Source organism: Pteronotus mesoamericanus, unplaced genomic scaffold (assembly GCF_021234165.1).
Source record: "Pteronotus mesoamericanus isolate MK-2021 breed Mesoamerican mustached bat unplaced genomic scaffold, CSHL_Meso_final scaffold_550, whole genome shotgun sequence".
NCBI lineage: Eukaryota > Metazoa > Chordata > Mammalia > Chiroptera > Mormoopidae > Pteronotus > Pteronotus mesoamericanus.
The window spans coordinates 1136471-1147824 of record NW_026555322.1 but is presented as its reverse complement, the minus strand read 5'-3'; the positions used below and the strand labels follow the sequence as shown (position 1 = coordinate 1147824).

General features: G+C 50.5%; 1 protein-coding gene across 1 annotated transcript; it reads left to right on the top strand.

The window, feature by feature from the left end:
• Positions 1-2942: 2942 nt before the first annotated feature.
• On the top strand, positions 2943-10166 carry LOC129061201 (nuclear RNA export factor 2-like). Its single transcript, XM_054561853.1, has 18 exons — positions 2943-3039; positions 3256-3409; positions 4032-4115; positions 4226-4330; positions 4445-4525; positions 4640-4709; positions 4856-4944; positions 5063-5170; positions 5344-5453; positions 7302-7338; positions 7836-7904; positions 7989-8044; positions 8186-8293; positions 8414-8472; positions 8578-8693; positions 8790-8832; positions 9403-9475; positions 9995-10166. The coding sequence occupies exons 1-18, from the start codon at positions 3008-3010 to the stop codon at positions 10164-10166; spliced, it is 1566 nt and encodes a 521-aa protein (XP_054417828.1). The 5' UTR covers positions 2943-3007.
• Positions 10167-11354: the final 1188 nt, after the last annotated feature.

Genomic DNA, 11354 nt, shown 5'->3' with positions numbered 1-11354 from the left:
GTATCTTATTAAGGTGGTGGTGAGCCTTAATCTGTGATTTTTACGTATAAGTAATTTGGGGAGAAGGAAAGGTGGCTGTATCACCCAAAGCGAAAGGTACTAGCTGCTTTATAATGCCCCTGTTATCACTTTTGATTCTGGCAGCAAGGCTATGAGACAGGGATTGTGCTGAGATGCAAACATTCAGTAAGTGGATGACTGTATGTGTGTATGGGTGTCTGCGTGTGGGTGTGTGTGGGAGTATCCCGCTGTGACTTTTATCACATATCCACTCTCCTGAGAGAGTCCCAAATCAAGGCCATGCTTGAGGTCGCCTGTGTCTGAAGCACCTTGATGAGGGAGGCCTCTGTCCTTGTTCAGGCACTAGAATTTCTTAGTTGGTTGGTCTGGGAAGTGCTGCAGCTGTTAGCTAACTCACATTTATACTTTCTCCTCAGCAACGTTATTGCTGAAGTCAAATCAGTTCTCAAAAATTACTCTAGCTCTTCCTGTAAACCATGTGTTGACTCCCTACCCTTACTGCTCCCTTTAATATTCCCTTTACTTTCATTGGATTTTCATGAAAATGCTTTGATTTCCTGGCTTTCAGCAACACTGCCAAATAAGGTGCCACTTGGGTGTGGTTATTGCTGTTTACTAGCATTATGAACTCATGGCTTCTTAACATGTTCATGGGCCCCAAACCATTGTCACCCAGGGTTGAGCAGAGTGAAATGATTAGACCTACGTTCTGCTGCTGGATTGAAAACTGATGGTGAGGGGGCAGGGATGAGACCAGAGGACTAGATGGAAGGCAGCATAATCCGGGATATAGACGTTGGTATCTTGGCCAGAGCGCGTAGTAATGGAGGTAGCGAGAAGTGGCTAGATTCTGGGTATACTTTGGGAGAGAGGCCTAGAGAACGTCCTGATCACTGGGACGTGGCGTGTTGGAGAAAGAGAGCACGGCAGTGCCCTCCCAAGTTGTGGGGACTGAGCAAGTGGTATTTATGGGTAAAATGCTCTACCCATGTTCAGTTTCACTTCCAGTGCCACACGCATGGAAGGTCTCAAAGGCTGTGAGTTATAGGATTGTCCTGACAGTGGGCCATACAGTGACAGCAATGACTCCCCAGAGGTGTTAATCTGACGCCTGGTTGTCATCAGTACATCGCTGAATGATCAGCCATGACCGGAATTTTGCTCATGAGTGGTGGCCCTGAGGCAACACGGGCTAACTAATGAACAAAATGTACAACACACAAGCCTAGAGAATATGAGACCCCAAAGGAAGCTGGTTTCTAACCGTCCAACTTCCGTAATCTAACAGTCTAACTTCCGTAATCTGCTCACTCAAACCACTAGTGTTGTTGTCTGCTGGTGCACTGTCTCAGTCAAATGTGGTAGAGATAAAACAGCCTTAGTGAATCCACATATGGGAGAGAGACTACCTTGTTTCTGTAGATGCATGCGCCGCCCCCCTACCCCCGCCCCCGCAAATGCCAAATCCTTCCACATCGAGAATTGACATATGTTGGCGGGAGTGTTTGTTGGGGAAGGGATGGACAGCAACACAACTCCCAGGAGAGCATACAGAGTGCAATATTACCAAGGCACTTTATGAGCGTATCTGTGGTTACAATCTCCAATAAGGTAGATGTCAGAGCAAAAAATTTTAAGAGATGAGAGGCATTATGTAGTGATAAAAGAATGACTCAGCCAGGGAGACATAATGATCCTAAGGGTGTATGCAACTAACAACACAGCCAAAAAGTACACAAAACAAAAACTGATGGTGCTGAAAGGAGAAACAGGAAAGCCCAAAATGAGAGTTGGGCTCTTCAATACCCGCCTCTCAGCAAGTGACGGAATTACTAGAGGGAAAATCAGCAAGGATAGAAGAGACTCGAATAACGCAGCAAACTACCCGGATCTCCCTGACAAATAGAACACTGCACCCAACGGCAGCAGAATACAATCTTTTTCACGTGTCTATGTAACATTCATCAAGACAGGCCACCTCCCGGGCCACTAAGCAAACCTCCACAAGTTGAAAGAGAATTGAAATTACACAAAGCATGTCCTCTGACCATAAAGGGATCAAGTTAGAAATCGATAACAGAAAGAGAAAGGAAGAATCCGTAGAAATTGCGAAATAGTAGTTGACACACCCTTCCAGTTTCCATGTTATAGAAGGGGTGAGGTTAGAAAGAATTGTCTCCTGGACTCAAAAGCACTTCAGACTGGACGAAGAGAAAGCTCTCTCTGTATATGTCAAATACAGCATTGTTTGGAGCAAGGCTGGAGGGAGGGGGACAGTTTAGGAGGCTGTTACCTCCGTTTCACCTGACATTAAAGCTTGTACTGCACCAACAAAGGAAGCACAGCTTGCTGAGTGTTAGTGGAACCAGTTTGGTGGCTGATTGGGTCTGGGAAGCATGAGGGAGATTGCTTCCCATGTATCGGTGAGGTAGTTAGAGAGCCCTGAGAGAGGCAAGATTCACATGCCTTCCTGATGTGTGGCCGGCGTCCAGTCTAACCCACGGATGCATACACCTCTGTTCTTTATACATCCTGCTCCATTTTTAAAGAGTTTCCACACAGTTTCCTCCTCCTCTCCCCCTCTCCCTTCCTCCTCTTCATCCCGCTCCTCCTTCTTCACCCTGCACGATTTGTCCCCGGCTAGCATCATCTGTCAGATAAGGCTCTCCTATCCGGACAGGCAGAGGAGTTTCCTTTCTGGGGTTTGAGGGACTGGTCCCTTAGGGCAGGGTGGCGCTTTGCTTGCCCTGCCATGGTGATAGCCTGAGAGATGGTACCTGGCAAGCGGGCACAGACGCATCTCCAAACTTGCATTCCCCCCCCCTCCCTTGTTTCAGAGGACAATGATGCTGGTAGCTCACCTCAAGGAAGAAAGAAAGGTTGGGGTTCTTTTCGAGGTAATTTGGGCAAGAGGAGCCCTCATTATCAGCACGGTGGATATGAGCTTCAGCCTTCACACCTCCAGAGGGATGATGGAGACGTGGAGATGAGGGGTGTCCTGAAGTACCAAGTCAGACAGTAAGTGACCGGGCATCCTGGTTTGCATGTAGCAGTCCATGGGACGATGCAACCCTTTCACTCTCTGTGGTTTTATTTTTGTTCTTCTCTCACTGGAAAACTGAAGAGTGCTAGAAGTGAAATCATGGTTCGGCAACTGTAGTCCTGATGTCAGAGAAGCAAGAGAGTATAGAAGACTTTCTTAGCATTTATGGCCACCCTTCTTCTTCTCCACAGCACTCCCTATACTATGGGACATGACAAGAGGAGAGTGAAATGGCATAGTGAAGGCCAAATCCGTGTTACTCTGTGGAGTAACAGGAAACATCTCACGAGAGAGATGGGGGAGGACACAAGAGATGGAACCCAGTCCAGTTGGTTCAAGATCACAGTGAGTGTCCTGAAATAATGTATGGGTGTGCGGGAGAGAAAGGTCAGGTGCACTCCTGCTGGTCTCACGTAGAGACACTCAGTAGTTTGCTGGGGACAGTTTACAATCTGTCCTTTTTATTACTAGGAGTTAACATTCTTACTCATCTAAGGGTGCTTTCAGAGAAGCAATATAAGGAAACAGGCTGACTGTATGGAAAACGGAGGAGGCTGTCTAAAGGCAAAGGTGGAACTACCACCACTGCCAAGGAAATGGAGCAAGTTCACCCTGGATGTCTCAGTGTGGCTCAAGCTGAGTGTGGGAGATGGGGGCGGGGGGTCGAGCGTCTGGAAAGCTTGTCAGAGGGTCGAGCAGTATCCTAGATAGGATCTCCTGGAGCTTTACAAAAGGAGGAAAACGTCTAACCTTTTAAGTTGATTATGGGGCGGAGAGCTTTGCATGGCGAGATAACGGATTTAAGCACCCCGTATTTGGCACAAACGTAAGAAATCATGCCAGTGATCCCTTCTTTAAACGTCCCTTAAAGCTGAGTAGGAGTTTGGGAAAATACTGTGTGAGGCCTGTTCTTCAGCCTTATTCCATGTGGTTCCTCCTGCCTCTATGCTTTTCTTTTGACCTTTAGATTCCCTTTGGAAAAAAGTATGACAAGACCTGGCTAATGAATTCACTCCAGAGCCATTGCAGTGTCCCCTTCACTCCAGTGGACGTAAGAGAGGACGGTGAAGCCAGATGAGGGGGCACAGGGAAGGGGGAGAGACCTGGCTCAGCTGGGGCCATGGGCCTCTGACACTGTTGTTGTTGCTTCGATCCCTGTAGTTTCATTATGTGCAACACAGGGCTCGGTTCTTTGTCCAGGATGCTAGCGCTGCTTCTGCACTGATGGATGTCAGCTACAAGATTTGCGATGAGGAGAACAAAAAGGTGTGTGTGGAGGGCATTATCTCTACTCAGTCCTGAGGAAGGAGGACAGGCAGAGCTGGTCAGCTTCTTTGCAGCTAGAGTTCCCGGTGCTTATCCCTCCTCTTCTTCCTGCAGATACCTATCTTTGTCAATACTTCTGCTGTACCTTACTCTGTGCGGGATAAGTTGGCGCCAGAAAAAATGGAGCAGCTAAAGGTAACGCAGTCTCAAGGGTACATGTTTGCCTCAGACCCACCTGTTCCTCCTCTAGTCCCCGATTTCCCAGTCACCACCACAGCCTCAGAGCTCAGTCTCCATCTCCCTCTGCAGCTGACCATGAGCAAACGATATGAGGTCTCCCGGAAAGCTCTTGATCTCCAGAGCCTACGCTATGACCCAGGTACGGCTGACAGCAGTAATTCTGGGGCAGGTGAGGGCAGAGGTCACTGCTTGGGAGGGAGACTTAGGGATGGTAACCAGGGAAGGTTTGCTTCTGGTCCTGGACCCCTCTCAGCCTTCTCATTCCCTGCCCTTGACTTCCTGAAGACTTGGTGGGCCACGGCATTGACATAATCCTGAATCGCAGAAACTGCATGACCGCCGCCCTGCAGATCATCAAAATGAATTTCCCGGAGGTGAGGCCTTAGGTCCAGTTCTGGTGTTATGGCTGGGGGTGGAACAGATGGGACGGAGAGCAGTTTTGTCTCCGAGGTCCCAGATAGGAACCGTCACTCTAACTCTTCTTTCCCAAAGCTGTTGTCCTTGGACTTGCACAGCAACAGACTCTTTCAGCTGGATGGCCTGTCTGATATTACACAGATGGTCCCCACAGTCAGGATCCTGAACCTGTCCAAAAATGAGGTGAGAGAGGGACAGATCAGAGTTTGGTTGAGGGTGGTGGGCAGTGGTTATCAGAGCGATGATGGCGGGCAGGCACAGGCACCTGTGGGTAAAGGAGGGGGCTGTGGGTTCAGGGGCTTGGATGTCCCTCTTTCCCTGGGACTCTTTTTGGACTTCCTCCCCACATTTTTCAGCTTAACTCCACCTGGGAGTTGGGGAAGATCAAAGGCCTGAAGCTCGAAGAGCTGTGGCTGGAAGGGAACCCCTTGTGTGACACCTTCCCAGACCAATCTACCTACGTAAGGTCAGTGCGAAGCCCTGTCACCCTTCCTGGGGACCTTTGATCCCTGGGAGCCCCGCCACAGAAGGTGGCATCCCCGGTGCCTCCTCTGAGAGGACCACAAGCCCCACCTTCTCTTTTCTGTGCCCGTCACCTATGCGTAGAGGTCTCCTCTCCCTCCTCTGACCTGCTTAGCTGCTCTCCTGGTCTGGGGTCTGGCTCCTGACTCTGCACCCAGTTTCCTCTAGGGGCCCGCTTTGTGACTCTGCCTCTAGTTTGCTCTAGCATGCCACCCAACAGCGTGCTCCAGGGTGCAGGGCCTCCCCTCCTCACCAGGACTAGGAGGAGGCAGATACTGCGGAACGTCCTCCACCCCAGAGTCAGGCTGAGACAGGCCTTCCTGCTTCTGAGGTGACACAGAGTACCCCTATCCTATTGCGGGAGGAACCTTCTTTCCCATGCGTCAGAACGGTCTCCCCTCGAATGCCAGGTTGGCATGGGGACCTTCCCCGCGCCCTGTGGCTGTCATCACGACATCCGTTCTTTTAGTGCAATGCCAGGGGATGGGGCACCCTTGGGAGAATCCAGAGTTCCCTGAGTCAAGAGGCCAGAAGTGAGCCAGCGCCAGTGAGCAGAGGGCCTCCCGAGGTAGCAGTGGAAGGCAGAGTGCAGAGGGGGTTGAGGAGAGGGAGGGGCAGTCCTATTAGGGGCACTGCCCCTCCACACATCCCATCACCTGCCTGGTCCTTCAGAGGAGCCCTGGGACGTCAGCCATGGGAAGGATTCCTCAGGCAAGGAACCAACTAAGACCGGCACAGGTGCACAGGAGCCATGAGGAGAGAAGGCGGTGATCATAAGAGGGGGCCACAGACCCCCAACCCCATGCTGAGCTGGGGCCCGACCTTTACCCCTCCTGCGAAAGGTCTCCTGGGCCCGTGGCTGCTGCGTCTCCGACTCTGAGTTCAGACTGAGCCCCCGCAGTTGACAAAGGCTCAGTCAGCATCCAGGGGCCCTTCGGCCAACAAGTGCATGATTTCCATCCCTCGCTGGAGACCCAGGGCCATCCAGGGACAGTTGAAGGAAAGGGCTGCTGTAGGGGAACCGTGTTCCCTTCCTTCTTTCTCCTTATCTGACGCCATCCCCCACCACCAGAGCAGAGCATCTTTCCCTTCGCTCTTTTTCCCCTTTTCGCTCGTCTCCACTCCCCCTATGTCTTCCCAGCCTCCTCTCCTATCTTCAGCCCCCTTCTTTCTTCTTCCCCCTCCCTTTCCCTCCCTGCCTCCGGATCCCTCCCTCACTCCCCTCCCTGCTCCAGCATCCTGAGCCATGCATGGGGTGGGCCCTGGTCCTGGCAGGATGCTGGACCCCCAGTGAGGTAGCAGAGCCCTAGGCTCCACCCCCTTCCCACTTCTCTGGAGCCTTCACTGGGGACCAGGAGGAAGAAAGGGAGGCAGGGGAAGGGAAGAAGCCCTGGAGTCTGAGACCCAAGTGCTGTGTCTTGTGGCCCTGGAGAAGGGAGTGAGGGCCCTCTGGATGGGAGCTAACGAGCAGGATGGAGAGGGATTGAGGGAGAGGGAGGGCAGGAGGGAAAAGGTGACGGAGGGAGGGAGGAAGGGAAGCGATGTGAATGTGAAGGTGTGGAGCGAGATGAGGAGACTGCGTGTTTCTGAGACTCCGTATGGCAGAGGGTCAGTGCTCAGCAGGGAAGTGGGCCCAGAGCCCTAGAAATCAGAGGCTGAGGAGGGGAGGGGCTGCTGGGTGGGCAGAACACCTGTCTCTGTTCATGCCATCAATGCCATCAGTGTTTTAACTAAATGGAAGCACTGCAACCCAAACTATCAACCATGTCTTTCTGTTTTTCAATTTGGACAGTGCCATCAGGAAATGTTTCCCCAAGTTGTTACGCTTGGTAAGTGCCTTCGTTCACCATCGCCTCTACTCACGCTGACGACCTCCACACCTGCCCTCAAGCACTTTGTTTGAGTCTTGCTTAAACTACGCGTTTGCTTCAGACCCTTATCCATTTTGGGGGACATGGACTTCTGAAAAAGACATGAATATGATCTCTGTGGAAATGTACACACAGAGAGAGCGAGACAGGGAGAGAGGCAGGGAGGGAAGGAGGTGGGGAGGAACAGAGAGAGGCAGGCAGGTAGGCAGACACACACACACACACACACACACACACACACACACACACACACACACACACACGTGTTTCCAGTAACTGCAGAGACTTCCAGGACCTCATGATGCAGACGCCCCCTGTAATCTTGGCCATTGAATTTCCAGGTCCTTTTCACTCCTGACCTCTGTCCTTCACTATCCCATGAGCCCATCCATTCCCCTAATGATTCAGGACAAGTTCCCTGGTCTACACTGCCAACTTCCTCTCCCCTTCTCCAGGATGGCCGGGATTTACCCCCACCAATTACCGCTGACGTTGACAGGCCCGACCTAATAAAGCCCTACAAGGTGAGGGAGAAAGATCAACATTTGGGGTATTTATTGCAAGGGAGGCTTTATCAGCCACATTGCCTCAAATGCCTTTGATTCCAGGAACGGTATGAAGGATCTGATGTTGTGAAGAGTCTAGTGCTGCAGTTCCTGCAGCAGTAAGTACCCCTGGGTCACCCGGAAGGAGGGAGGCCTGGCACACACCGGGCCACCCAAGCACGGGTTTGCTCATGAGAGTTTTCAAGTCCCATTTGAGGTCCAGACCATGGAGATAGACTGTCTTCACTGTCCCCTCACAGATACTACTTGATCTATGACTCTGGAGACAGACAGAGTCTCCTCGGTGCTTATCACGATGAGGCCTGCTTCTCCCTGACCATTCCTTTCAACCCGAACGATCCAGACCCGTGAGTATCGCAGCTCAGACTCTTCCCCTGGGCTGTGTGGCTCCCCAGCAGACACAGGCCAGCTCATGGGAACACCCACAGTGGTCTCAGACTACCACGTGCTGTTTTCTTTTCTGCTAGAAGCAGCTTGTTCGAGTACTTCAAATATAACAGGAATATGAAGAACCTCAAGGACCCCAGTGCGTGTGGGATGGGGAAGACTGGGCAGGGAAAGGGGGCATGAAGGGGTCAGTCACAGGGCCCTGGGTGTGGCAACCCTGACCTTTGCTGTCCTTCCCCCACAGACCTGCGCTTTCAGCTGCTGAAACATACAAAACGTGACATTGTGTGCTCCCTCAGTGTGTTGCCCAAAACTCAGCATGACTTCAGCTCCTTCATCTTGGACACGTGGTTCCAGTCGGTGAGAGCCCCCCTTCCTCCCTCGGGCTGGCCCAGAAAGATGCAGGTGGGTGGGAGGTGTAGACGGTGACCGAGCACCTGCATCCTTCTCTTTCAGGAAAGCATGATCTTCGTCTGTGTCAACGGGGTGTTCAAGGAAGGTGAGTGTGTGTAGAGTCCCCTCTCCAGATGCCCCACTTGTCCCTCCTGCAGGCTGGGGTCTCTCTCAGAACTCTCCCAACTTCCCCGATCCCTCCCCTTTTTCTCCTATTCCCTCTGTGTTCTCCTGCTTCCACTCTGCCCCCAACCCGCCTTGGTCTGACCCGCATCCATGCCTGTCAGCCCCACACAGCTGGAGTGTTAGGGACACAGGTGTGGGGTTTGGTGGCTGTCATCCCGGATCCTTACTCTGAGAACCTGGGCCGGTTGCACGTAACTCTCATTTTCCTCTTTTGCAAAATGGGTCTAATAATGCCCACCTCTTGGGTAGCTGCAAAAAATGAGTCCAATGAACTTGTCGAGTGGTTGTCCTAGGACGGAGTAAGGTCCATGTCAGTGGGAGAAGATTGCTCCTACTGTTGCCCTCCCCATTCCCGACACCCTGACTCCCAGGGGACAGCTGTTCTCTTGGGCATGTATGGAGTCTGACCCTGACTGGGGAACGCAGTGGGGGGTGTGTGAAGCATTGTGACTCTAAAGGGGTGTTGTTGTTTTTGTTGTTGTTGTTGAAGTGGAAGGAAGGTCTCAGGGTTCTGTCCGTGCCTTCAGCCGGACCTTCATCGCTACCCCTGCCAGCAATTCCAGGTGAGTGCTGTGCTCTGGGTGGGAACAGGCAGCCCAGCGTGGGCTCAGGTGTGTGGGTGTGTGGCAGTGAAGATTTGTTGTTTTCTCAGTGTTGTGGGAAGCCAACAGGTAGATCCAAGGATCTCTCTGGCATTGGGGTAGGAGTGGGGGCTCTGGAATTAGAACACTGGGTTCTGTTTGTGACCCCAACACTAACTAGATTTATACCTTAGTGAAATCTCGTGACGTCTCTGTGGCGCTATGTGTTCCTCTGGAAAATGGGGTTAGACTGTCTTCTCCCTTGGTCTGTTTTCCAGAGTAAATGGAGCACGGTTAGATGTAAGAATCTAGTGAAGCTGAGAGGCATTCTCTCCCAGGGTGAGCTCAGCGGGAGCGGCAGAGCTACCAGGCAGGGATTTGGGGTCAGGCCTAGTCAGGCTATGGAGGAATCTGGTTGCTGAGTGGCACTGGAAGCAGAATCATTGTTGAGGGTGTGGGGTTCTCCATCCATCAGTTGGCTGAGGGCCCATTTTTCTCCAGTCTGTGTGTCGTGAATGAGGAGCTGTTTATGAGGGACGCCACACCTAAGAAGACTCAGAGTCCATTGTCCACCTACATGCCCACGCCCTACTGCAGTCCTCAGCCCACTCTCTCTCAGGAGCAGCAAGAGATGGTGCAGGTTTCCTTCAGGCTGTCTCAGATGAGCCTCTAGTGGTCTCAGAAGTGAGTGCTGTGTGTGCATGGGGATAGGAGGGAGCGGGGAGGAACAGAGGACTGAATAGTGGGAATTTGCAGGTAATTATTTTAGATCTGTTTATTTTTTGCTACAGAAGTTTACACGTGAAAAATAGTTTCATTTTATGCTAATACATTTAAATATATCATAACTACCTGTTTTTCCTACTGTGCGTACTGTTTTGAAACTTCTTTTATTTATTAATTATTAATTATTAACACCAGCATAGTTTCCTCTCGATATTTGTTGAGCTAGCTAACTTGTTCCTGGTAAGATCTGTATATTAAACAACTGAATTCCAGTAGGCCATAAGCTACTTTTATTGATAGATATTTGTCTTTTCGCTGTTTTTTCAGCATTACTTGTAGTGCCATCTGGCCATCCTGGGGCATACAGCTTGGTAAACTCAAGAGGCTTCCTTCTGTAGCCTATATTTAGCAGTGATATTGTGTGGTCAAACTGTCTCCACTTTGGCCCTCAGGGAGATCACCTTTCCTCCCCCATCACAGGTGTTCTTAGTACAATGACGAGATGATACCAGAACTTAAAATTCTTTACTCATGAAGAAGTGAAGCCTGAGAATTCAGAGATAAAAGTAAACAGGTCTCCATGCTTTTAGCAAGGCTAAGTGGACAGAAGGCAGGAGGCCTGGGGATGAATCTCAGGGTGGCTGGCTCTATTGTCTTCTCAATGCTCTCTCTTGACTTTCTCCAGATAAACGGCAAGATCCCAGAGGAAGCCTTCACACAGTGACCTAGGATCTTGTAAAGAAAGCCCAGGAAAGGAGCCCTTAGGTGTTCGTATTTTCATCCTCATCACATTTGTTATATCTGTCCCCCAACCTGAGGTTTTGGGATGAGTCTGCTCTAGGAATTTAAACTTTTAATATTGTTTACCCAAAGATGAATTGAAGAAGTCAGTTAAAACTGAATATTGACTTAGACCAAAGAGCATTAAATGAAGAAAAAGAAAGGTGGGTACAGTCAGTGTCAGTTCAGGAAAGCTTGTTACTTTTTTAAACGGAAATAAAGTAAAGAGAAAGAATAAACAAATGTAAATCTAGTCTCTAAAAAAGAATATAAGAAGGTAAGAACACAAGAAAATAAGAGAAAAGGAAACTTGTTGAAGAAAACATAGAAGAGTCATTCTTTGGGACGAATCTAC

What these genes read in the sequence shown, in the direction of transcription:
- LOC129061201 (XM_054561853.1), top strand. Translation starts at nt 3,008, where the DNA reads ATGAGGGGTGTCCTGAAGTACCAAGTCAGACA. An exon ending in GAGCCTACGCTATGACCCAG is followed by an intron (nt 4,710 to 4,855) that starts GTACGGCTGACA and finishes GACTTCCTGAAG; the next exon opens with ACTTGGTGGGCCACGGCATT. An exon ending in TCCCCAAGTTGTTACGCTTG is followed by an intron (nt 7,339 to 7,835) that starts GTAAGTGCCTTC and finishes CCCCTTCTCCAG; the next exon opens with GATGGCCGGGATTTACCCCC.